The sequence below is a fragment of the Vanellus vanellus genome (genome assembly GCF_965231255.1).
Source record: "Vanellus vanellus genome assembly, chromosome: 12".
NCBI lineage: Eukaryota > Metazoa > Chordata > Aves > Charadriiformes > Charadriidae > Vanellus > Vanellus vanellus.
In genome coordinates, this window is record NC_138917.1 from 8507559 (window position 1) to 8535031 (window position 27473).

At 47.2% G+C, this 27473-nt stretch overlaps 1 protein-coding gene across 1 annotated transcript; it reads left to right on the forward strand.

Annotated features, from left to right (window-relative positions):
- Nucleotides 1–2110: 2110 nt before the first annotated feature.
- On the forward strand, nucleotides 2111–25734 carry LOC309676669 (hepatocyte nuclear factor 4-beta-like; the record flags this gene model as incomplete). Its single annotated transcript, XM_082489274.1, has 11 exons — nucleotides 2111–2190; nucleotides 2297–2417; nucleotides 8923–9094; nucleotides 10972–11066; nucleotides 18821–18927; nucleotides 20023–20178; nucleotides 20725–20812; nucleotides 21618–21770; nucleotides 23512–23748; nucleotides 24409–24522; nucleotides 25598–25734. The coding sequence occupies exons 2-11, from the start codon at nucleotides 2303–2305 to the stop codon at nucleotides 25732–25734; spliced, it is 1374 nt and encodes a 457-aa protein (XP_082345400.1). The 5' UTR covers nucleotides 2111–2190; nucleotides 2297–2302.
- Between the last annotated feature and the right edge of the window lie 1739 nt (nucleotides 25735–27473).

Genomic DNA, 27473 nt, shown 5'->3' on the forward strand with positions numbered 1-27473 from the left:
CATCTGTTTGAAATAGATAGAAATGCCGTGTAGTATCACTCCAACACTGCCTTCCATAACAAGTCAGTCCTGATTATCAATATGGATGTGATGTTGAAATCTGCTCCTGAACTATGACATTTTCTCTACAACCTTTTCTCGTTCCCAATACCCTTTTCTCATTCCCAGAATGAAAAACGTCCAAGCGCATCCTCACTGCCCAGCTTTCTTTGGAAATAAGTCTTAACCCTCACTTTGGACTGGGAGACCAAGAACACTGAGGGATCTCTAAAGCCAATGATATCAGGGCGGGAGCTCAGATGTCTTCTCTCTGGGCTACAACTACCCAAAAGCGTGGTGAATACCAATATGGCTATTTGAAGAATGAGAAACCCGTACAAATCCCCTGGAATTGTAGAAATGTGAGACCCCCTAGCTGCGATAGCAGCAGAGCGCTGAGAATCAGGCAGGATTGCGCTTATAGCGCAGTTCAAAAAAAATGTGCCAGATTAATAGGCATAATCAAGACTGACATTGAGTAAGAGGCAAGAACGACTAATCAGATGCTAACTTAGCTGATGCTGGCATTACTGAAAGCCTGGGGGCATAGTCCAAGGATAAAAACATAACGTCTTATCTAACCAAGGAGTCATTTGTGCACCACGAGTTACAACATGTTCTTAAAAAAGGAAAGAAGGAAAAAAAAAAAATATCTGTGGCACATGAAATTATTTTATGCCCCAGAAATGATAAGAAAATAAAGCTAAGTGTTCCTGCACCCGATCTTTATAGGGAAAAGCCTATCTAGAGTAAACCCTTTGCAATATCCACTCTAAGTCCCCAGGATATGGAAAAATCCATTAAAAATAAAACTAAAACGGGGATCAAATCAAAATGAGTATTTCAAGACATTTCAAAACTCAGTTTTGGCGCATTTCTCGCTGTTTGGAGATTGCTAGGATACACGGGGCTGCCCTGCTCCTTGGTTCAGTGAGAGTTCAGGCAGTCTGGCAGTCCTCTTCTTTTGGCCAAGGCTCGTTTTCTGGCAACAGGTCCCCCTATTTCTCAAGACGTTTCTTTTACTCCAGATTCAACAGGATGTTGAACTGGATCTCACAGAACAGCTCATGGAAAGGAAAGGCCCTCTGACACAAAACAACGTCACTGGAGAGGGAACTGTAATGTCAGGGAAGGCACCTGGAAGATGAAACCAAGAATAAACCAAGCACTTCAAGCTACGTCGCTTTGCATGGCTGTGTTTCATTTCCAGGCTTTTGCAGTACAGCTCATGAGTCTTAACAAGGAAAGAACTTCTGTGCAAAATTCAGTAAATTAAAAAAAAAAAAAAAACACAACCCCAAACACAAAACCACAGTCCCGTGGGGAAAAACTGGAATTGTATTTCCATAATACGGGCCTTTCCCAGAAAAGCCAAGCATGGGTCAGCGTGAAATGCAACACCGCGTATCTGTGAGGGAGTCTGCCCGGTTCCTTCCAGCCTTTTCCATTTTCATCATTTGCCATCGCTTGAAACCTTCTGCCCTAACAACTCTCAACCACAACTGAACTCTTTCTCAGTGGGAGCTCCGGGAGATTCGGGCTGCCCGGACTCAGGAGGGAGAAGATGCAGGTCACAGGAGTTGGGTGCTGGGTGGGAGAAGTCACCTCCCCTCTATCTGTGGGCAGGGTGAAACCATGCAGCCTGCTGTAATGAAGCTTCATTTTTCCCTTCCAGTAGTAACTCAGGGTGTGATCCAGTGTTCAGGACTGTTGGTGTCCCATGGTAATGCCTCAGGTTCTCAATGCTGACCCATCTTGACAGTCTTCAGCCAGTGGTGACACTGACTCATTGTCTTCACCAGCTTCAAGTGATATCATTTGGTCTTTTCCCAAGAGCTGGTAGCTGAGCAAGGTGACATCTGTACAAGTGTTATTTGATGTGACCACCACTTTGCCCTGGAAGAACGCGCATGTGCGCAAACGCCTTTTCGCAGCCCTTTTCAAAATGTTTGTGCAGGAACAGCCATAAACCGGGCTGTATTGACCCGAAGATGCAATCCAAGTCGTTTGAGTCTAGGCCTTATCTACATCATATTATCAGGACCGAGAGAGCACAGATGCACCCCGGGAAGGGAGGGGACTGCGTGCGCGAGAGGGAACGGCTTCGTCCCTTCTCTCCTGGCATGGGGAGGGGACTGCGGGCAGAGCTGGGTAATGATTTGTCATCGCAAGGGCTGGGGTGTCTCTCTTTGTGGAGGAAACCTTGGCCGTGATTGACAGCAGGGCTGTTTTTTGCCGCTTCCCTTGCTGTTGACAGGTAATAATGAAGCTCTGTCAGTCCATCATGGACATGGATATGCCAGATTATGTCGACTCCTTGGACTCCTCTTATACCATGCTGGAATTCGACAACCTTCGGGTGCTCCCAAATAACACTGGTGAGATTTCTGTTTGCTTCCTCTTGAATAACCTCCACTACCTTTGTTATAAAGCCGAAAACCCAGGCGGGGCAGGTAGGAGGCATGGGGCAAAGGGTGGAAGGGGGGATATTTAGGCAGCTGACCTGTCAACTTGCATTGCATTTGCAGTTATGTTTGGGCTGAAATGGGACCCCTTCACTTGCCAGTCCTATTTTGAGTTATTCTTTTCCTTGGTGGGCTGAGCATCGTGTCCTGAAGAGCCCACAGGGTATTGTTAATGTTGGTGGAGCTCTTGATGGCATGCTCAGGTTTGTCCTCCCGTGTGACTTATGAGAGGAGTTAGTACTAATACTTCTTCCTCAAAACGTTTCGTCCCCATATACGACTTAGGCTCATATTTAATCCTTGGAAAAAAATGCCGTCTCAAATAGCATTTGTCTGTTACTCAGACAATACGCCGTGTGCCCAATTTAACTTGTTCCTTAAACAAAGGTGCTTAAATAGAGAGGCTATGTTCAAATCATGACTCGGCTTATGTTTTTCTCTGGCTACCAGGGGGCTCTAAAAGCCTTTACAGCATACAAAGAACTTGGCTGTGAGGTGAGAGCGTTTATGCGCAAAGACTTCCGCTTTGTTCACAGAAATAAGGCGCGTTGCGTGATATTTAGGTTTTGAGTAGTCGAAAGTATTCTGACATAAGCAAAAACTGTTCTGCGAAATTAACCGTTCGCTGTGTGAAAAATAAAGGACATTTTAGTCACACAACATGAAACCAATCACGTAACCGACTAAGATTCCAACGTTAGCAATGCCTTTGGAGAGTTTTGGCAGCATTTCATTTAATTTGTTAAGAAGCTTAGTGAAATTAAGATGGGATTTTCAGGGTCTCCCGTTTGCTCATTAGCTGTCTCATCAAAAAAGATCAGAGTTTCAGTAGGGCTATTGTCTGCAATATGAAATGATCAGACTTATTATTGTGGGACATGGAGGGACGTCAGGAGATAAGTAAAGGTAAAGGGCCCAAAGAAATTTGATTTTAATTTGACTTCAAGAAAAGCTCCGTCTGTCCCCAAATAAAGGATTTTCGATAGATGGATTTTTTTTTTGCCAGCTCCAGATAGACCGGATCTTATTTCTTATTCTTGCAGAAAGGTTTCCATCTGCCATCCTACTCCAGAAATGTTATTTAACACAGATGTTTCTCTTTGTCACTTGCTGCTGAACAACAAGATATTTTTTACTTTTTGGAGTGGTACAAGTTTCCTCAAAATTCAATGTAATTTTGCAAATTAACTACAAAAACCGCTTTGGGGGGGGTCTCTGTTGTTTCATGCAGTGGAACTGACAGGTTGAGTTTTTTCTGAAGTTTATCTAGATCGGTATTGTGTTATTTGTCTAGCTGTTAATGAGTAACCGGTTCTCTCAGGAACTAGCTGTTTTGAAATTAGCTTGTTTGTCTTGGGTAAGTGTCCTCTTCTACAGTTTGTAAAAATTACTTCAAAAAAGACCTGAAATGTCCATGCATGGAAGTATATTGCTAACCAGCTGAGTTCAGTTCCCGGGGGTAACCCGAAATAACAGCTCACCCAGATACTCTGTAGTTTCAGAAATATTTTCAGCGTTGTTAGAATCAAGAAATAATCTCATTTTAGGTATTTTTAAAAAAAATATACTGCATCGTTTCAAATAATATCTTTCCCGCTGTACAAGATCATTCTGTAATATTTCCCCTACTAAACGTAATGGCAGTTTTGCCCTCCATATAAATATGACCGGGAAGGGGTGCTATATTTATTTTACTGGACTCAGGACTGTTTCTTTCATTGTGACCGATTTTTACCGTGAAAATTAGAATATTTTCAAATAAGGTCATGCTTTCTTAAAACCAACTGTTTCCTTCTTTGGAATATTATTTCATCAACATTTTGGGTTGATTAATGACGTGGAGCACTTCCGGTGCTAAGCTTTCTGCTTCAGGAAGCTGCTACCGTTGTGAGATTTGCCTAGACATATATTTTGGATTTTCCACCTTTAAGCAGCCCGTAATTTGTCAAATATTTTGAGAGTAATTCAAAATAAAGACTAGAATCGATTACGGGAGTGAAAGAGGAGTATAAAAAATTGTCGGTTTTAAATAGAAAGAATGGCAAAAGGAAATTAACCGAAATCAATGCTAATCCCATCTTTCCTTTACAAAATACGTGTTGTAACTGCAGAAACTTTCCCATTCTGTACAAACTTGTTTCCTTTACCTTGGCTGGCATTGCAAGCCGTATTCTCACTTGGTTTTTATGTGCTGTTAATACCCATTTCCTCACGCTCTTGTCAGAGTTGTCACTTTGCTTAAAATGTGAAGCGTTATTGAAGTATTGCACTAATTCTTCAGTCAAGTGTCGGCAAACACTTTCTCCCGCGGTGGTGCTCGTTTTCCCATCTCAGCACTCAAACTCCACGTTGATCCTTGGGACTCGAGCACAACGTTGGCAAAACACCGTTCCCAGCCCCACAGCAGTCTGACCCAGTTCAGACCGTGGAAAAGCCATCAAAGATATTTGGGAGCGCCGGACCATCGCGCGCGTGCGAGGAGCTCTGGCCTTTCTGGCTGGCCTCTTCATCGTGGTTGCTGTAGGATTTGGGAACGCTAAATCGAAGCTACGTTTTCTATCTCCAAAACTCCCCTTCTGTTTGCTGAAAGCTGATGTAGAAAGCGGCTGACCTGCACGTGGCCGGGGCTTCAGCGCTAGCCCCCGTCCGGCCCGACATTCGTACGCACAGGTTTCGCAACGCTGGCTTCGGCCACCAGGTTTGACTGCATGTGCATGCCTTAAAAGCTGCATTTATGATGTCTTTACATTCTAGCCCTGCACGTGTAACTCGGGCATTTTCTTTAGCTGCAAATTATGTGCACCAGAGCCATGAGCCAAGACTGGCTTGGATTTCTGGGTAGATAAAAGCAAAAGCCATTCTGGAAAGTATTGCAAGGTAATTCTCTTATACAATGTGCATTTAGAAGAGGTGTAGCCAGTAACAAAACTGAAAGGAAAAGCAGCAAAGAGGTCTGCAGTGGTCAGATATCATGCAGAGCTCCAGCTCTGAATGGAATCCAGGTACCACTCCCCAGCAGCACCCTCACTGAGACCATCCTTACTGTCATTTCTTATCACTGTAAAACTTGGCATCTTCATTTCAGCCCTGGTTAAGTAATGATGTGCATACAGAGAGAGTAGGTAGCAAAAATTTGTATGCATTTCGGTTGCGAGCTTGGTTGATCCCAAAGCTGTTGAAGCCACTGGGATGCTCTTGTCAGCATTAGGTAGGCTGCAGTTCCCAATCTGCACGCTGATTATGTATAACTCACAAAAGGTGGTTGAAACTTGAGATTTTTCTGCCAGTGAGTGTCCAGGACAGTCCTAGCAAGGAGTCTGGTCACAACCACAGGTCTTCAGCTCAGCCTGGGGCCCACCCAAGGTCAAGATGGGTTACAGTCTCTCCTTGGAGGACGTCATCGATTGCATCTCTCCAGGAGAAATTTCAGAGGCACCGTGATATGGCTTAGGAACTGTTCTGTTACACCACGGTGATGAGTGTCTATGACCGATACACGTCTCTCAGCGTCTCTCTCCACGGTGGTGAGGACAGTTGTGAGCTTGTTTCAGTTGTTGTGAGCCAGCTGGACTCTGACCACATCCATCCTAGCAGCCCTCGAGCCCATCTCAGTGCGGTGCTGAGCTCCAGGTAGCAACCCCTCCAGGAAGGCACAGCATGTTAAATGAAGCTCTGAGCAGGTTATCTCCTTGTGTCAGGCAGGGCTGAAGTAAACAGTCCACAGTTTTCAGCTGATTTCACAGGCAGGCGACTGTGCTGGCAGGGATCCTGGCTTTCCTCTGCCTTTCCTAGCAGTCACCAGTCCAGGGAGAACCCAGAACTTCCCCCAAATTGGATAGGTTTGGTAGCCCCATTGAAAGAATCTTCTGATGCACGCGGTATTAGTTGTGCCTTTGCTCTTCTCTGAGCTAATTCTCATTTGGAACTCATCATTAGCTGGTGACAGGGTTTTGTAATTAAAGTTAATCATAATTAACATGTGCATACTGTCTTAGGACTTTCCTTTTCTTTATTTTTTTTTTTTTAATAAATATCTATTCACCTCCAATCAAGCTGAAAAGCACAGGTGGCTGCCTAACAGGGGCTGAACTTTTAGCTGCGTTTAGCTGCTCTAGCATAGAGCCACCGAACTCAGCTGGAGCCCGTGGGCTTGTCTGTGCTTTCATGGGTACAAGGGAGGGCAAAATTTGGTTTGCCAACTTCTATGGGCTCTCTCACGCTCGGTGGGGATGGACCTTCCTCCAGTAATACTTGGTTTAAGACCAAATTATTAATTTCTTCCTTACACCAGCAAGCAGCTCCTCGCATATCCTACTCACATAAGGAAAAAAAAAAAATCCTCTCTGGTGAGAAAAGGCTTTCCAGCGTCAGGGAACATTTTGCAATCTGGACCCAGCTGAAGGATGAAGGGCCCATTTGAGACCCAAACTGTATGACCTCAGCTTGATTCCTCTGAAGTCAGTAGAGAAAGCACGAGTGGAGTGAAGAGAAAATTGGCCTTCTTATCTTTATGTTTGTTGTGCAATTTTTTTTTTTTTTTAATGGAATCCAGCACACTCGGCGCATTTGTTCATGGTTCCTTCAAAAAAATAAATGGAGCAACAGATGCACGAATGTTTAGCAGTACAGTTACCCTCGAAGGAATATTCTAGTACAGCTCATTTAATACCAAGTTATCAAGCAAAATAAAACGAAGAATCAATGTAAAAAACCTAAAAATCAGGGTAAATTACCATTAAGCACCTCTGATGCAGACAACGTTCGCAAAGGACCCGCATGACGCTTACTGACAAATGTCAGAGCTGGGAGCATCTTAGGTGGATTTTGGGAATGTGTTATGACCTCAGAATGATTTTGATGCTGTCGTTCTTTCTTTTCTTGTTGCTCTCATCTTGCTACAACCTACTTATTTATTCATCCATACGTTAGAAGGTGAAACACAGATCTAAAAGGTTTTTGAGGGGGTGAGAGGAGCTCTGACCTTTGCATTTTCATTGCATTGCAAATATTTTGACTATAAATTTTTGATGTGTGTTCATGTACAAAAATAGCCTTCTCTCTCTCTTTTTCTGTATATACACACGTTGTGTGTGGATTACCCAAAGCTATTTTTGTGTATTATGCATTAGAAAACTTTCTCTAGGCTGTCCAGATCAGATGCCAATTTGAGTAATCTTCTCTAAGATCTCTCATTGCTCAATACAACAGCAGCGGAGCTTTTCTCATCACCGCCCCTCTCCCCTGCGAGGCAGGACACGTCTTGTCCCAGAGACTTTGCCGAGGTCATGTAGCACGAGATCGGCTCCCCCGGAGCGAAGAACACACTCCCAAGAGGTGCGATAAATTCATAAAACCGTCCTGCAGCAAGTGCCCAGGTCAGGACAGATTCCACAAACATTCCTCCTCTCGGCAAGATGTAAACACTGTCATCTGCGTCTTCTCAAGTGTCTCTCTTTTTTTATTTTTTATTTTCCTTTTTTTTTTATTTTCTTTTTTTATTTATTTTCCTTTTTTTTTTTTTTTTCTTCCCCAAGCTGTGCCTCAAATTAGGAGGATTCCGAGGGCAGCAAGTCTGGTGGTTAAGGCCAAGGGAGAAGTTTAAAGGGGAATTTTCAGGAGTGTATACACAGGCCAGGCAGGGGCAGAGCTATTCCTGCCCCAAATGAGTGGGTACAAATGGAGCACTTGACAGAGGGCATTCATATGACCTAATTTTAGGTCCCTAATTTAGAAGGTTGATCTTCCTGCGCTCCTCTTTTGCTTTCCAGTGGAAAGCAATGAGCCTCTTCAGAGGGTAGTTCAGAGCAAGAACCAGACTCAGGAGAACTAAAATGACCCCTGTGGGAGCTGCTGTCTCTTTCTTCCAGTTTCAGAGGACCTCTCAAGAGCAGCCTCTTACCACCACCACCTCTGTCACGTGCATGAAGTAGTCCGTCCTTCCTGCCTCTGCTGTCTCTTCTATGCTTTCTGTTTATTCAAGTTAATCATGTTCTCTCCATTGTCTTCTGTGGGCACCAGCTTTGAACCACATTCTCCAGGTGTCTAACTGAGGTTAGATCCCTCAAAAGCATACATCTCACATCCAGGTAAGGTTTCTCTGCATCTGTCAAGAAAAGTAGTGCTAATTGTTAAATCCTCACGAGCACGTTGGGTTATGCAGCTTGAAATCTCTCTGTTCACCAAAGCAAAGGGAAACACCGATATCAGAAGCAAAGCAACTGAGTTGCTCTCAGCTGAGGTTGAGAAGAGCGTGTACCCATCGGTCTGGAGGCTTTACTAGCAACACGTACTGCGTGTGCACGAGTGTGTGGGGGGCTGGGTCACTGCGTGCTTTGCTAAAAAAAATAATCAACTTGCTGTCAGAAAATCCTGGTTTCCATAACAGAGGGGTCTAATGGTCCCTGTTTTCTGCCCGCAGAGGCCATCACAGCTGAATCAGCAAACACCAACCTGCTCACCAGTGGCATCAGCTCCCTCTGCTCCATCTGCGGGGACCGGGCGACCGGCAAACACTACGGGGCATCCAGCTGTGATGGTTGCAAAGGCTTCTTCAGGAGGAGTGTACGCAAGAACCATGTCTATTCCTGCAGGTACCTGCCCTTTCTGCAATAAATAAATACAATTTATTGATGCTGTAAATAATTTGGGGTGGAGATGAGGTTGTATAATAGGGCCCCTATCCCAAATGCCGAATTACCATGCCATGACTGCTAACAGTTTCGTTTATGGCCAGAGCACAGGAAGCCAAGGATTAAACTAAGCCCTATCTCATCTTGGACCCTGACACCCTTTGTGGCACTGAGCAATCCATTTGGCAAGTTCACTGTCGCTGTGTTCCCCACAGTGTAAATCAAGGGAAACTTATGGACCTGAGGTTTGACCGGTGCGTGTAACACATTAGTATGGATTCTGGGTGTGGAGTGACAGCACGACCTCGTCACAGCCCAGCCAGGGAAAACCAAGGTGGCAAAGGACCAAAGCTCCAGAGATTTCGTCTCAAACACAGTCTTTCTTGATTTTCCTGGTAAATAGCAACAAGCATCCAAGAAATTGTCACCTCCAGAGCCTTCACCTCCCCCACAGCTTCTCCATTTGTGTTTTGAAATACATTAAACTATATCACTGATGATTTTACGATCATTCTGAGAACCTAGTATGGACCAGTGATGATTCACGTCTACTTTGGCACACAGGTATACATTTGAGAGCGTTTTTTTACCAGGAGGAGCCTATAAATTAAACGGCAGCTATCTTGGTTGACCTTAGAAAAATGGTGTTTATTTTAGCACAGGAGGAAGGGGGGGGGCAACAAATACACTCAAGCCCTTCATCTCTAATTAAAACCTGGAAGTTTTCTTTCTGTCCCAGAGCTCTTCCTCCTTTAAGGGCGTTCCAAATTTTTGCAACACGAGTCACCCTGTTTGTTCAAAATGCTACTGGGGTCCTCATCACTCCAGGACACCCCAGCCATGAAAGACACCCGGGCTGACAGCAGTGTCCACCCACACGGTGCCCATCCTGGGAACCGTGGGATCCCTGCGAGATGGGGCAACAGCTACTACTGGTTTCTTTGAAATTTCAGCTCTCAGTCTCCTGGGAGCAGAGCTGTTGCCCCTCCCCAGGAACCCATGATGTGATATTTGGCAGTTCGGGGAAGATCCACGGCATCGAAGCCAAGTAAATGGCAAATACTTGTCTACAAATCCTTATTTGGTGAGCTGCACTGTATTTAGCCCAGCTCGGAGCTCTGTTGTTTATCGCAGATGTGAATTCCTTGGAAAGTCTTCGGCCCTTTGTACCTTTGGCTTTTTACCAGTCTGAGAAACTGCCTCAGCTTTTACAACCTGATGATGGTCCCGGAGCAACCCACGTCATCTCCTCTCTGCGTGGCAGATCCCTCTTCCTTCACTTCACCCACTGTGGCGAGAGCTGCCAAGTCTACGTGGGCCACCCCTGGAACAGCACATAGGCTCCTAAATCCCCCGCTGAAATGAATAGCAATTGGGAAGCCACATGCCTCCAAACTAGGCTGGAGACACAGAAGGACTTGCGCTCCATAGCGTAATTATTCTCCACAAAGCAGGGCAGTGTTACCAAGCAGGATCAAACGAGCTCCAACGCCCAACACCCAGTAACTAAAAGTGGGAGATGGAGTTCCTACACTCCCAGGCACCGGCACAACTTGAGTCACAGTCACGCTTTCACAGCCAAAACCATCACAGTCCTCGCAGGGTGGGTGGTCTGAAATCGCTGCGCTCTCAGCTGGCAGGAGCGGCGGTGGGGAAGAGGAGGAACTGGGCCAGGCCAACGTTGATTCAATCCATTTCTTGCAAACCTTTGGCGCTTCTCTGGGTTCAGGCAACGTGTAGTTCAGTGAGGTCTGGGACTGTATTTGGGGCTGCTTGGGGTGAGTGGGGTGCAGATCCCGGGCTGGTTGCTCCACGGTTTATTTCCCATCTCCTCCCAGGTTCAGCCGACAGTGTGTGATAGACAAAGACAAGAGGAACCAGTGCAGGTACTGCAGGCTGAAGAAGTGTTTCAGGGCTGGCATGAAGAAAGAAGGTAGGTGCAAACAGACATTTCAAAACTGCCTGCTGCTGCCTCTGACCCTACTCCCACCGCAGAGCGTGGTGGAGAGCAGCGGCAGCTCCGGCCTGGGGAGGTGATGCTCATGTAACGCAGTGAGAGATTTCTTGTTGTCAAAGCTGAAAGCCCCATTTCCTATCTTATCAGGTAGGACTTTCAATTAGAGCCTTGTGACAGTACTCACCCATCCTGGGATGCTGGTCTCTGGGATATTTTTATGCTGGGAAAGGGATGGGCTTCCTCAGAGTTTATTTGGTCTCTAAGTGCTTCACAACAGCAATTCCCTTGCTGCATGCCTGCTAGTTCGACTCCTAAACACAGCTGTGACAATCTCAGTGAGGACCTGTCATCCTCAATCTCATAAATGCCAACAGTTGACTACTGCAGAATAGCATTTGGCGGTTGACTTGGCTGATGCTGGTGTAGCTTGGTGCAAGACTTAGGGCAAGGTACAGCCTGAAGACGGCGCTGTACGGCGTGAGAGCTGCTCCTCCGTGGCACAGGGCACAGAGGCAGCCGACTCCTGTGTCCCCCGAGCTGGGACCCGAGTCAGAGTGAAACCCTTCGGCTGTGCTGTCCTCGCGGTGGCTGCAGCACGACTATAGAGCCACCGTCAGCACCAGTACTGAAGGGCCAATCCAGTGCTGGCTGATGCCTTTTGTTGCACTTCACATTGGCTGTATGAAGAGGGAGGTGGGGCGTTGTAGAACATTTGGGTACCAGTGACCATTAGGAAGTGCCCTTCCACGGCACCAAAGGAAATACTAAGTGTTACAATGCCTAATGCTACGCAAGAGAAGAAACACTTCTGCTAAGGGATGCCTTACCCCCCTACAGCCAGCTTCCCTGGGGAAGTCTGGGACCTCTCATAGCACTTCTGATCTTCAGTGTTTGGGTAGTGGGAGAGCACGCATGATGCTGTTTTACTCAGTCCAAGCTTTCTGGATGGAGGCTCTGTTTGTACACTGCGTGCTTAGCAAAGTGGGGGCCCAACCCACAAGAGATGGAACACCCCCCTGGCGTGCAGGTGGTTGGGTGGTGGTTTCAGCACTCTTCACCCTTCACTTGTGCTGTTTTCCAGCCCACAGAGAGCTAAAGGGTGAGGGGGCTAGAAAGGAACTTGGGAGTTTCTTTCCATGGCCCTGAGTTAAACACCCCTCACCCAAGGGGTGAAATCACGGTCCCACTGAAACCAAGGGGAAATTTTTCACTGATTTCTGGTAATTCATAAGATTTCACCGGTGATGAAAAAAATCTTTCCAACCTTCTGACCATATGTTTTCCTGGAGAACAAGGGTGTCTCGCAATTTGGCATAGGTCATGGATGTAGCAAAACGCCTGATGGTTTAATTTAGGAGAAATGGAGTAAATACAGCAGACGGAAAAAAAATAGCCCTCAAAGTCGTAAAGACCAAACCGAAGCATATCTGGTCAGTTCTAGATGCGGATGGAGCCAATTGCCGATGCAGCGAGCTCTGCAGCTTGGAAAGGCTGAAATCTGGTTATCAGCTCCATTCTTTGAGCTGAAGCATGATTTTTTTTTTATTGGTATTACGGTAAAAGTTATAAAACCTTGGCTCATGCCTTCATTATTGATTGCAGCTTGATGGAAGATGACTCATTTCAAGTTCCACATAGTCACATTCTTAGAAACTTTTTTATGAGTGCACAGTCAGGTTGCGTGCTCACAAACTGCTCGTGTGTTTGGTAAGGAAGATTTTAAAGCACCTTGAGCAACGGCTTTGCAGAAATTAGCTTAGCTGACCAGTGCTGTATCTAAAGCATGTGTGCAGGACTGTGAAAGAAACTTTCTTGCACAATTGTGTGCACAAAAAGAACACAGTTATTTGCTTTAGGGTGGTTCTAGATTAATATTAAACAGTATTGCGAAGCATTAGGGAAAAAGAGAAGCCACATCTTGGGATGGCGCAGTAGGAGGATGATGCAAACGTTTGTGCATAATTTTTTGGTGGCGTGCACCGATTCGTGTCGGGAGACCACAGTCTTCACGCTCAGTGTGTCCGGTCGTCCCAGCGCTGGCACGCAAGAGTTTGTCACTCGCTTTCTCTGGCACACCGCTTTTCAGCCAGCCCATATAATAGCAATCAGACTTTCCAGGGTGGGGTAAGAGCATTGTTTATTCGCAGTAGAGGGGAAGAAGCTGGAAACGAGCCTTTCCCCAGCCTGTCTGTGACAATACACCTGGGGTGGGGTTAGCAGGGATGTGTCACCCTCGCCTGCTCCCCACCGCCGGCGCCCCGCTGACCCACTGCTCGACGAGGGTGTGTGCAGTATCGAAAACTAAACAATATCGGCACAACTAAATGACAAACTGTAATTTTGGATCCAGAGCGTTGGGTTTTTTTCCAGTCGTCTTGTGCTGTAAGACATGATGTGACACATTTGGATCTTTCTTTTTCTCTTCTTTTCCATTTTGGAAACAATTCTAGTGGATAAGAAATTGCGAGCAGCTATGTTATCTAGCCTGGTTGAAGGGAAATTTCTATCTAAAGAAAAAGCCATATGATGTGAATACCCGAGCTAGTTTTAAACCGGCTGTCTATAGGGGCAGCAGTGTAGGTGCAGGGCTGAGGGTCTCGGCATGGGCTGGTCCTGAGAGCGCAGTGCGGTCGGGCCATAGGTTGACTATGGGTTTGGGGCAGCCGGGCAGAGGTTGAGAAAAGCATCAGTAGGGTCCTTCAGATTGTCTTGTTTGTACACTCTCAATTTGATCCCGCTTTCGGAAAGGACCAGAACTGGACACATCAGCCCTACGCCGCCAGGCTTGTGCGTTGAGATGGGATCCAGGTTTCATCGGCGCCAGCGAGAGGAAGAAAGGGCCAAAACTTGAGTCTCGTGGAAAGTCCAGTCCCCAGATTTCCTAGAAATTAGCTCATTCAGAAATACTCCTACCCCAGTTACATTTTTGGTATCAATAATTCAATTTAATAACAACAAGAAAACAATCATTAAAGTTGGGATGAGGGGAAAGGAAAAGGCTCACTTGAACGCAAACCTCTTCTTGTCTCCTGAAACACCACTATGACCAGGATTTAAGAGTTTTACAGGAGATTCACTCCTTTATTCTTGTGTTGTGTTTAAGGCTGGGGCTGTACTGCAGGGTGGTCTGGGTGTTTCAGGGATTTTCTGGCTATTCTTTCTGCTTTTCTCTCTTTGCACAGGAGAAGGTTCGATTTCTATTGTTTTGCACAACGCTACCGGGCAGGTTTTTGGTCGTTACAGCATCAGTGGATGAGGAGTGCACCAGATACTTAAACACCCAAAGAAAACAGCCAGGGTACTATTTTTAGCATCTTACTGAGATCATGTTTAACCTTGAATAAATTAGCAGGGTGTGATTTTTCAAGTGAGCCAGGTCATCTGCTCACATGGACTTGAGCGTCTGAAAACCTGGAAACCTTTTGAAATGCCAGCACTGCGCTGTCAGGATTCAGTTTGCCAGTGAAAAAAAGAGGGGTTAATATTTAACCTCTCATCTCCTTTAAAGTACTTTATGAATGTACAAGAACTCCTTTAGTTTTAGGCAGATGTAAAAAGAGTTATTGTATCACTTACAGCAACAACACAGTGGGAGGATCAGAAGTTATTTTTTCTTTATATTTGTTAAATTGGATGGGTTTATAGGACAGTTTTATTAGTGTTTCACGGGACCTCTATCTTGTTTCATACCTTTTGTTTGCACATCTCTTCGGCCAGTTTTTAGGTTAGGGCTGCAGTTTATTGCAAAGGTGGATGGAAAAGTTAAAGGATCTTCCCTGCTTTGCTGTAGTCGTAAATCAGGCCAAAAGCCCATGGAAGGATTAAACGTGCATGTACCATCGGGCTTTATTTGCAAATAAAATGTACCACACCTGCAAAATCAGAAGTAGCTTGGGGAAAAAAAAAAAAAAAAAGTTATTTGTGCGCACAAATTAACCAGGCAGCAGAAGGGGTAAATCTACCGGTGGAGACAGAAACGCTGTGAGCGCTGGTGACGGCCAGCACTGCGCTGGGGCACTCGCGCCTCCCTCCTCCCGCTCCCTCTTTGTACCATTTATTAATACGTTTCAAACCCCATCGGCAGTAAATGAGGATGTTTTTAGTGGAATAATAATGGAAACGGTAACTCCCACGTAGGCAGGGCTTTAACCTCTGCAGTTACCTTGGAAAGTTATTGTTTTGCTGCTGTCCCCTTCCACCCAACGCCTGTGCCCGGATTTACTGGCCTCCCCGGCGGGTCCCCGCCACATGCCCTGTGCCTATGTGGCAAGGCAGCAAGGACAAAATGTTTGGGAAACGGGGCTTTGTTGCAATCTCGCAAACACGCCGCCGCTGTTTGCTCACGGGCCGCCACGCGTGCCCCGCAGCCGGCCCGGCTGCCCGCATCCTTCACGTGCTCGCGGTGGAAGGACACCGGCTTGCTCCGAATGACAACCCCCCTCTGACGGCTCCTCTGCGGCACGTGGAGAATACGTTTGTTTTCCCGTCCCGCTTCCCACAGTCAGGACGTGCCGTAGCTGTGGACATCTCCCCGGGGGGAGATGCGGGCACCATCCAGCCCTCTCTCTGCTTTCCCCGAGGAAGAACCCGGGTCGGGGCTGTGCCGTCCGTATCCAGCAGTGTCGTGGGGACTCCCTCCCACCGACATCCCCTTGTGCGGGGCTGCAGTGGCCCTTCCCAGTCTTTACTGGCTTTGTGAACCGGAATGCTGTGTAGAGGACAGGATTAGAGAAAAAAAACGGACAAACAAAGCTTTTGCCAGGCATATACTAGAAACAGTAGTCCCTGGGAGACAGTGGGATCCCGCACTGGGATTTTAGACCTTCCTGCCAGTTTGCTGAGTTTTATGGGCTGCAAAGCCACGACGACATCCGACCCCGAGCACCCTCAGCGCCATCCCACCCCTCGAGCGCTCCCGATGCCTCACCACAGGTGACCTATCCCTTCCCTTTTACAAGCACAATAAATATAGCAATATAATTACCACACAGTAATAGATTAATTTTGTGGCAGGTAAAACATTAACTCCCTTTTGTATCTAATTCCATCGCATCTTGGGTACTTTCAGCGATAACACCCAAATCACCTTGAGAAAGTCGGTCTGTACCATCCACTTACACTTGAAGATTGAGCTTATCAGAGCATGAGGGAAGCACTGAAATATGTGCCATAAAAGGACCCGGGAGAAAAACAGGCTGAAGATTCTTAAAGGAGTCTGTCATCAGGGACTGGGACCAGGACTAGGTTTGTAGGACGTATGTGAAGTAAGATGTGTAACTCGGATGGAAAGGCAAAATTTGTACTTTTTCTTAGAAGTGAGCAAAAAGAGCCCCATCACCCCCAGAGATCTACACGGGAGAGCATCTGATATGATGTACGGTGTAGAAGGTTGGGTGGGGACTTTCCAAGGACGTCAGCGATGACATGAATTCGGGTGGGCTTTTTTCTACCCAGCGCTGGATGCTGCCGCTTGGCTTTCTGTTGTACCGAAAAAAGCCATGAAGGGTTAATCTATTCTGAAGATTAATCACAGATTATGGTTCCTATAACCACTTTCACCTTCGGACTGGTGGGGATCCCCGGCTGAACAGCCTTTTCCATCACCCCCCGCCCCATGCATAGGGTAACGTGTGCTGCTGTCTAAGGTGGGTTAGCAGAGCCTCCCAAGGGCTGTAGTTGCTTTTTCTCTAAATTGATGTCTAATTGCCTCTACGTAATACCCGTAGCCCGAAAAGGCTGCAGTAACCTGTGTGCATGTTGCACCTTTTCCAAACCGATGGACCCATCCAGCCCCTTGCAGCCATTCAGGAAAGGCAGGCTCCGGGGTGCGGAATGCTTTAGGCGGCCGGACCCCAACAGAGCCCCCCCAAAACACAGCCAGCTCCGCAGCGAGAGGGTCCCGACTGACAGCGACGCTGAGCCCCAAAGCCTGGAAAATAAATACCACGCTCCTTCCGATAACGGGAGATATTGATTCTTGTCGCTGTTGCTTGTTTTCTGCCCTTTCACTTTGTTGGCCTCTCATCAGAGGCCGGTTAGGAAAACAGAGCAGCGGTTGGACCTGAGTTGACAAAAAAAAAACCCTCACCCTTCCCACCCTGCGTGTGAAATGGTGCTCACGTCTTCTCCTACGCATGAATTCGGAGAAACGTGCCCCGCGCAAAGAGCGATGCTTCCTCTAAAGCAAGGCCCAGCTGCGAGGTAAAGTCTCGAAAGAGTGATGGCGGAGTGATTTTGCTGACTCGGCAAAAATAAAAAAAAAATCTTCGCTGGAAAAATCTTCTTCAGTGGCCACTTTCGAGACAAAACCGCACTGCTTCACATCCACGGGGTTAAAGCACGGAGTGAGTCGCGCTTTGACAGCTATGTCTGAGTCATTCCCCCTAAATAAAACCAAAAGGAGTGTGGAATTGCTGTATGAAGGAGGAGGGATGTGCTGCATTATCCCCACATGCTAAATCTTCCCGCTTCCTCTGCTTTAAAGACTTGACAGTTGCCTTTCCGAGCTGTACGTAGCCAAGATGTACGAGCTGTCAGGAAAGCGCCGAGTCTGCGTTCAGGCTCCCTCCTCCAGCCCCTCGGGGGCTTGTTTGCTGCTGGACGGAGGCAGGGCTCTGGGGAGAAACTGACACTGAAGCCAAGGTTGGACGAAGCCTAAATTCTGCTTTTCTTTTCTGCTGCTGTTTTACTTGATGGCTGCAGTGGAGGCGAGTCAGTTCTTGGAGCCTGCGTTGCAAAATATAAGCTGCTGAAGTGCAATAAATCCCGTATGTTCAATGCGTAGGGTTGATGGAGCGTGGGGTTAGATGTGGCTTGTGCTTCGGGGAAAAGGCTGGTTTAAAGGGTGAATGGACCTCAGAAAATCAGTGGGGTTTTTCCTAATTTGCCGCGGCTTGGCCATACCTTCCTCTTTGCAAAAAGCCCAGGGCTGATCTTCACACTGCTGTGGTCGCTATAGTGCGTCCAAGGGGCGGTGTATCACTGTTATCAAACAGGACGCTCTGAACTGATTTGCAGCAGTGATTTGCAGAGGGTGCCAGCAGAGCTGGAGATAAACTCTGGCCCGGTTCGTTCCCTTAGCTGTGTGCCAGCAGTGCCGTCAGCCTTACAGGCTCTTTGAAATCAGCAGTGTGATGGGCAAGGCTGAGGGAATGGTTTTAAGGTGGGATTAGCAAATTTGGAGCTTCCTGCTCCCCATGTGTGGTGGAGATGCCCCCTGGGGATCACCACCTGTGATGGCTCAAGGGCAGGGGACACTTCAAGGCTGCTCTGAGGTGGGATCAGAGGATGGTTTCTCCAGTGGTGCCATAAGATGAGGTGCAACCTCAAGAGCACCCTGCTGCACCGGGAGCTCCGGCAGGGAGTCCTCAGTGCAGATGTGGCAAAAAGGGTATCAGAGGCCAGAGCTGCAGCAGCGCGGGTGAAAATGCCCAAACTCCCCCTGAGCTGCATCAAACCCAGAGGGACCAGCTAACACCCTACAGATGCTGCTCTGACTGCCAAACGGCCCTATCTCCCTCCATTGCTCCTGTGCTTTGTCTTCTCCAATTCTGGTAGCCTTTTCCTCTCCCCAGGGATCTGTTTAATCCTATTACAGCATCCAAGGAGGGTGGAGGATCTTGCAGGCACCAAAGTCCTGTCCGCTCCTGTTTGGGGAGCACAGGTAACAGCAGCCATCGGTTGTGTGGAGAGTTTCTGGCTAAGGCAACCACTGCTCGCTGTCGTTTCAGCCGTGCAGAATGAGCGCGACAGGATCAGCATCCGCAGGAGCAGCTACGAGGACAACGGCTCTCTCTCCATCAACGTGCTCACTCAGGCTGAGGCCATGGCGCAGCAGGTATGAAATGCGGGGACAACCCTCCAAATGTGGCCTTCAGCTATGCCGCGCGGGGTTACGAACTCACTAAACCAGCCAGGGCCGGATCTTTTTCTGCCCTTGGATGGCTCTCGCACAAAGCCACAGGGGAGAAAAGGCATTAAAGCTATCCAAAAGCAGACAGTAAAAATCCTTAGTGCTTTATCAAGACAATGTGTCCTGCAAGGAGCAGATGCAGCCGTTGGCGTGTGAGATGCAAAGCCGAAATTCCAAGGGCTGAGGGATGTTACAGAGCCTGGGTCCCCTCTGCCCCCAGCCTAAATTGTTGCTGCAGCCCTAAAAACTCATTGCATTTCATGCAGAAGTTTATCCCTCCTTGCAGCACACTCTGTCCTGCTCAGCACGTGATGTTCCCGTCACGGTCGATTGGACCTTTTCTTGTACAACAATTTTAGGGGAGAAAAATAAAGCTAATAACATCGCTGGGCTTTGGCTAACACTGATTTCTGTCTTATTCCATGCTCCACAATGAATTTCACCCTGCACATCCTTTAAATTCTTATGCAAATGTCCTTTCTCCACTGAAACATACGGTCCAGATGTTGCATATTACATGCAGCGATGCGTCCCCCTTCCTTTTCAAAAATTATTATGTTTTAACCCTCTCCCCCCACGCAGCTCTTTAGAGATGGAAATGGGGGGTTTGTGTCCCAGACAGCTACTCGGGGGAGAAAGGCTGGATGCATCTCGTGCATTTGGCTGGCTTAGGAGATTGATGGGAAGCTGAGCCCCAGTGCTGCTGGCTACTGCTGGGAACGGGAATGTTAATCAGATTTTGTCCTGAGCCAGCCTGGAGAGTGGGGAAGGAGGCGGAGGAGGGAGGGGTGTCTGTTGGGACCGAGCACCACCTCGTGGAGGCTTTGCCATGGGCTCTTCGATGGATACTATACACCTCTGAGCCAATAAGCGTGCAACCACAACAGCGTGCGTCTTCTCAATGACCTGATAAGCTTAACGGCTGTGAAGGCACTCCGCGCTATCAATGAATCTTTGCTACTGAGGATGAGAAAACAGCACAGATCTGGTCCCAGTGCAACCGGGTTGTTTGTCTTCCAGTATTCATCGCTGAGTCCGGTGCACAGCGCGGACATTGCAATGAAGAAGGTTGCAACCATCAATGACGTGTGTGAATCCATGAAACAGCAGCTTCTGGTGCTGGTTGAATGGGCAAAATACATCCCGGCGTTTTGTGAGCTCCCACTTGACGACCAGGTAAAGTGCAAATGGCTTTCCCTGCAAATCCGCCGCCTTCCATAGGGATTCCCAGCCATACCTTTCCACAGGGGAATCCGACATTAACATACGGCTCACCCTGTGCAGAGCAATGAACTATCAGGAGAGAAAGAATAATAAATGACAAGGGATCAATCAAAACTAGTCCAGCAGCCAAAATCCCCAGCAATAGAGCCGGTCACTTCAGTATGCGCAAGGATCCAGTCAAAAAGGACTGCTTTCCTTTTGTTGGTACCTGGTAGTTGATTATAAAAGCTATTTATTTCTTAAGAACTCAAGCTACTCAAACCCATCTTTGCTCTTTCAGTTGAAAACAACTTTTTATCTGATTTGCCATGAGCACAGCCCTTCTGAAAAGCGAAGATATAGTAATAATTTCTAGCTCTTAACAGTACTTTATTTGTGGATCTGACATATCTAAACAAACATCCAATTTGGCTTAATCCAAACAGCAACAGCTCACCTTTCTGTTCTCTGCTTTTCAAACGTAATATCATTTTTTTCTTCTTTCTGTGCCCTCTCCAGGTTGCCTTGCTCAGAGCCCACGCAGGGGAGCACCTGCTCCTCGGGGTGGCCAAGCGGTCCATACCATACACCGATTTTCTGTTATTAGGTAAAGCAGGGAAATACGCTCCCGCTTTTATAATTCGCACACCCGAGTCACTGCCACGTATCCTGCCTGCCTGAAATCCTCTCTGCGCTCCTGGGCACGGTCTGCGCATCTGGCTCGAGACTAAGGGCTTGAGAAGGTCTCTGGAGAAGCGTAAAAAGGAGCAGGCAAATTCGCTGGCACTTTTACAATTGTTCCCTTAGTGCTTTGAAATTGTGGATGAGAAAACCACCAATATTTAAATGGCGTCTCAAGCTGCGTTGCCTTGTGTTTGTAACCGAAATTGCCAGGACACGGGCAATGAGGTATTTGGGTATCGGTGCTTAAAAACTTAGCAGAAACGCCTATTAAAAATTATAGTGCAAACAGGTATTTCTTTTTCATGTAGCTCTCTGCCACCAAAAACACGGGTGGGATCATTCTTCAAAAAAATGACAGTACTGACCTTGAAAGCCACATATTAAAGAAAAGAGGGAAGGAGAACATTGTTTAAAAAACAAAATCACACCAAAAATAGACGCAACGCCCCTTGCAAACAGATGCTAGGTATAACAGAGGGTAAACCAGAGCAGAACGTGGAGCAGGCTTTGTGTACAGTGTGGGGGCAAATGGGATAACGAAGGACCAAAGAATGAGCCCCACAGCTTGCTTCTCAATCGGGAATCTGAGTACGAAGCCGCACACTGGAAATCTGCTGCACGCGGGCGGTGGGACTATCTGGCAACATGCCTCGGGGTAACTTCTGGAGGAGACCACAGCCACAGGGCTAGAGTGAAAATCTGACAGTGAATTTCTCTTGTGTCCCCAGGGAATGATTTCATCATCCCAATGCACTGCCCAGAACTGGAAATCGCTCGTGTGGCCACCAGAATCTTGGACGAGTTGGTGAAGCCCTTGCGGGACATCCAGATCGATGACAATGAGTACGCTTGCCTTAAAGCCATCATCTTCTTTGATCCAGGTAAGCTTCCTTCCTGATTGCCGAGCATGGGGCTTGGAAAGGAGTTGAGGGCTCTCCAGTCACCAGCAGAACCCCTTGGCAGCAGCTCTACATTCCCCCTGCCGCTGCTGTAGGGAGAAGTCCTTAGCAGTGCAGCAAGGACATGTTGGAAGCGACCTATTCCTGAACACTATTTAGCAAGTATTATCTCCAGCCAGACTGACGTGCAAGACTCTGCAGACCCTGGAGGAGTTTTGCTGCTCCTGTAGCTTGGCTTCAGGAAAGCCCATCAGCCCCCAATGAAGGACATGACTATTAAAGACATATATGCCTACAGTGAATTATGCGTAAGTGAAGTGAGTCAACCGAGCAGCAGCGTGGAGCATCCCGTCAGGGTTCAGAAAGCAGCATTAAAAACCACAGAGAGCTGGAGCGTTCAGGGTACCCAGAAATCTCAAGGATGTCTGTTAATGGATCCTGCGGGCAGCCGGTGCTGACCCAGGGCAGGGCTGAGCGGCACAGGATGGAGAGGAGAGCAGGGAAACACAAGGAGGGAAACAAAAGCTCGTTTTGAACCTTTGCCGTATTCTTATTCCACACACGCGCGGGTTTCTCTCTCAGCCCGGGTTCCCCCCAAACACTCCTGTTTCTACGCGCCTACAGCACACACGCACCCCCCCGCGGTATGACACCCGAGTGCTTTTAGCGTGTATTGCCTTGTAGCTTGGAGAAGAGATGGGGGAACAATCCCAAGTCCAGAACAATGCCCTTTTGTCTTTGGCATCTATTAGCACGGAGAAATTAGAGCACCTTCCATGGCTTATTTTTTGCTGTTTGCTGATTTGACACAGGAGTTTTACAAACATCATGAACTTCAGCTCGCCCAAAAAGAGCCTGCTGCAAATCTGAATAAGGACCACGTTATTAAATTGAGTTTGACAAATTACCTTCTCCGCTGATGAGTATCTCCGTGAAGCTTTAGATCATTGTGACAGTGAGGCGCTGGGATTTTATCTAAAATGAAAAAGTGTGAAGCTCTACAGATGTGAAACTCATTCATGCTAACAAGTAGGCATGTCCATGGAGTTACACACTAACGTACAATAATTTGTTAACCACTTTGTCTAATCTTTGTCTCTAAAATGTGGTGCTTGTGGATTCTTTGCAGACAGTGAAAGAAATGGTCCAGTGAGCCAGAAATCTCAGTTTTAGGTAGCAGGAGAGGCAGGAGTAGAAAGCTGTAAATCCCTGCACTTCATCCTACCCAGAGTGCACGTTTACTCGATGATTAAGCAAAGCTGGACCAGTGATCCATGAAAAATGGATGGACCACATGTCAAAGACAGGAAATCAAGACAAGAATCTGATGCTGCAGTGGGTGTATTTGCAACAGAGAGGCACTAAACCTGCATGGATTTAGTGGCAGTAGTTGGGATTCAAAGTTTTCAGGGGAAAATTCTTTGGAAGGACAAATAAGGTTCACTTTCTAAATGCTTCCTCTTCACTAATGGCAGTAGCCAGACATATCCATCTGAAGCAAGCTCTTATTTTCTTACTGTTTCCCCTCCAATTCCCCTTAATGTTTCCCTATTCCGTATGAGATATGAAATAGTGGCAGCTCAACGCTAATCTGCCAGATAAACTTGGAGATTCTGAGAGATAATTGTCAGAGGATCGCTGACATCTCATCCTTTTCCCTCTACAGAGCCTGACCGACAGGGTACGCAGGCCAGCAATTAACCTCATTTTTTTCCCCTCCCAGACTGCAAAGGCCTGAGCGAGCCTGGGAAGGTGAAGAACATGCGCTTCCAGGTCCAGGTCAACCTGGAGGACTACATCAACGATCGCCAGTACGACTCCCGAGGCCGGTTCAGCGACATCCTCCTCCTGCTGCCCCCGCTGCAGAGCATCACCTGGCAGATGATAGAGCAAGTCCAGTTCGTGAAGCTCTTCGGTGTGGCCAGGATCGACAGCTTGCTGCAGGAGATGCTGCTGGGAGGTATGAACCCTGCTGAGAAAGGACAGCAAAGTTATTTTATTTCAAAACCATTATGGGGCTTCATGTCTGGGTTCAAGTCCTTCTCTGGAGGATGTATGGTAGCGAGAACTTGGTCTTGGGAGGAGGGAGGTGAAGGTCCAGGTTGAATTGCAGCTTGAACATGGGTTCTTCTCACTCCAGTCCAATCCCCAAGGCAAATCTTTCCAGCTGATCTCTGAAAATCTGACCCAGGGACAGTTTTATAGAAATGGGTACACTCTGTGGTGCTTCACACCAGTGGGGCACTCAAATTTTAGGCAACCTACCAAACTGATGCAGTTTGCAAGAAGACAACGTGTTTTTTTGGTTAGCGATATGCAAAAGTTATAACTATATGGGAAACCCTGAAAAGAGCAGTAATTGGGACACACACAGAGACAGATGAAGAGTGCAGTCGGATACTAGCTGAAACCTCAGCCATCCTGGGAGGTTGTCCCTAGACAGTGAGAAGGCTGAGAGCAAAGAGGACAGCGGAGAAGGACGGAAGCGAAGACGAGCCAGGACATTAACCCCCACCCACAGAGGTCTCCCACAGTCTCTGCAAAGAAGAGACTTGGCCCAGAGCATCTGGTTTCTCGGTAACTATGCGAAGAATGATGACTTTTCCCACTTTCACTGCAGGAACCACCGTTGATCTCCAGTACCAGTCGGGACCTCCCAACCTCAACCTGGAACCGCTGCCAGGACACGTCCTCCCAAGCAACATGAGCTCTGTGATTCACACCGTTCCAAACCGTACGTGTCCATTTTTACGCTATTAGTGTCAGCATAATGAAGGGACTGAATTTGAGACGCAGTTAAAAAAAAAAAGCAACCTTTAGGTTTATTTATGCATTTAAGCATTACACTTGAATCAGAGTTCACAGCCTCTCTCGCTGAATTCTTTACTACAAAGTCTGGAAACATGCTTCCAAAAGAGAAGCTTTCACATAATAGCACGATCGAGAGGGATTTTGAGATGTTATTTAACACCACAAGATTAAAAAAAAAAAAAAAAAAGAAATCAAGATTGGTGACGGCGTGTTTCTATGAACGTAGGCAGCACTGGGAAACACCACACAGAAGCGTACACAGCTATTAGTGGCAAGAGTTTCCCTACGTAAAGCGTCTTGGTTGCTGTCAACCAGAACACAATACAACCTGAATACAAGACCGCCTTCAACCACTCTGGGCACTGCTGCCGGGCAATGGCTGTTTGTTAAGGCATTTACCCACTGTAGCAGCAAACGGACCATGTTATTAAAAAAAAAAAAAAAAAAAGTAGAACCCGAGTTGCAATTTAACAACCTCTGCCATGTAATCACAATGTCTTGCACACACAGTCTCCTTCTGCCGGTTACGGTCATCTACCTCTTGAAGCATATTTTGCTGTTTCTCAGCCACATAAATGTTGGCATCATTGGCATCATGGATTTTAGCTTGCTTTTTTTTTTTTTTCTTGCCTTTTTTTTTTTTTTCCAAGCCGCCTTGCAGTGAGGGAGATTTTAGAGACGCTGTGTTCTGTAAATGAAGTATAGTGGAAGTATAGTTGAGCTCTCCTCCAACGAGGAAAGGAAGGATTAAAAAGCAGTTCGGGGGCGCTTCCCAAGTACAAAACACTGGGAGGAGCTGGTCCATGCCTATCGGTCCACTCTGTGCCTCATCACAAACCCGGAAGGAAGAATATACCCGATCATGCCTGAATTTGGGATGGATGCCCCTGTGCCACCTCCCAAGCTCCTGCTCCTTGGTTTGCTGGTTTTATTTGGGCACTGCTCTATTGGAACAGCACCCAGGTCCGTGTTAATTCTGTTTCTTTTCTCTCCTACAGCATCTCCTGAAACATCCCTTCCATCTCCTTCTACAAGCACAGGCAGTGAAGACTATAAACTAGGCTCTAGCGCAGGACCCAGCACCGTAGCGCAGCTCTTGCCTCAGACAGTGATACCCAAGCAGGAGATTTTATAGGGAGAGGTGGAAGGAGAAGCTGGGAGCAATGCGGAAACCGTGCTGAAAGTGAAATGGGCCCTTTCTCTTTGCAGAGGCAAAGCCCAGCAACCCCCTGCCCGTAGCCGGATCTGTCGGTCACGCTCTCTCCCGTCCGTGAGTCGAGCACCGGGTACCAGACTGCAGCAGGAGCCTCACCGCGCCTCTTCCCACCCATCGTTTCCCAAGTGATTGGGGTTGATGCTCTCCTCAGTAGGACCAAGACTGTAAGCTCTTTGGAGCAGGGCTTCTGATTGCTTTCGTTATCACCTACCTCGGTGCGATCACAATGCTTTTAAAGCCTTCGGCCGCTATCTTCATAAAACCAAATGCCTTACGCCGCTCCTGGTAATTGTTAATGAGTACAGCGTGTCTTGAATTGTCAGCATGAAAAGGTCTATTCCCATTAAAAATTTATTACACTCCCATTTCTCCTGCTGCACGTGAAGCTTTAGGAAGAATATCTCAATAACCCTTAGCAGCTCAACGCTTTCTTCTTCCACAAAGATGTGCCTTGTTCCACATAGGCCAGCTAACATTTAATGCCGGTCAGTTATTCTTTGTGGTCAGGAATGCCAACATTTGGTTGTTTTCCATAATTTACAGTATAGCTAGAGTCCAGTTGCGAGTCGTTCGAGGCAGCCTCTGCACCGCGTGCGCATCTACCGCAGCTCCAAGACGGCAGCAAGGATCTCTGCATCAGACCGCGGCCACTGGGTCTGGTAAAGCCCACAGCTGGCAGAGGGCTCACAAAGCTATTGACCTACCAAGCCACCGCTTTGTGTCTTCTGCAAACGTATTTGGAAGAAGCAACAGTCGTAACAAAAATGCCCCCAAAAAACCCTTTTCCCAGCACACAGATACGATTTTGCTGTAGTTTTGTATATCTTCGTAATGGCTGTAACCTAAACTTCAAAGCTCTAAATTCACAAAAAAAAAGGGAGAGGCAGAGCTCCTGTGAGGCATGGACTTTAAAAAACATTTGTATTTAAACAATAAGGTACTTCTGCACTTAATGTAAACCTTAGTCTGCAGCAGGTGACCAACTATTAGCCATGTTACAGCTATTTAAAATGATCCCAATAGATGACTACACAACCTTAAACTTCCCTAAAGCGCGGGCACTGGGGTACAGTGTTTCTTTTGCATAAATTGAACCGCATTAGAAAGCCGGAATTCTACAAGACTTATGCTCATCTGCACAGAAGTCCTATGACCTCCGTCAGACAGCTTGTGAAAGGTTACGGGCAGCCGTACAGAACAGTAGGACACGATGGAGAATTCTTAGTTCCGCCACATCGCACAATCTCTCAACCCGCGTGCATCCCTCTTCATGGCAAAAACGAGAGGCCGGGGCCCAGCTACAGCTTTGTGAGGTTTGTTTCACAAACGCTCGTGAAGCACTTTGAGATCCTCCGGTGGAGGACGCTATGGAAACGCAACGATACTGACTGAAGGAGAAGTTGGGAAGAGCATCTGAACCTTCATCAAAAGGGGAATCCTCTGTACTCGGGCTACCTTTCATTCCTTGGGGAGATATTTTAGAGCTGCTGTTCTACAGCACAAGAGAGATCCGAAAACCACTGAGGAGTGGGTTGAATTTCACCTAGGATCACAATGTTTTATTTTTCTACTGTCTGCGATGAATTTGATCTGACATCGTATGCTGATAACTTTGATTTGAAACAGCTATACCTGGAAAGCAGGCTCCACTGCAGGCA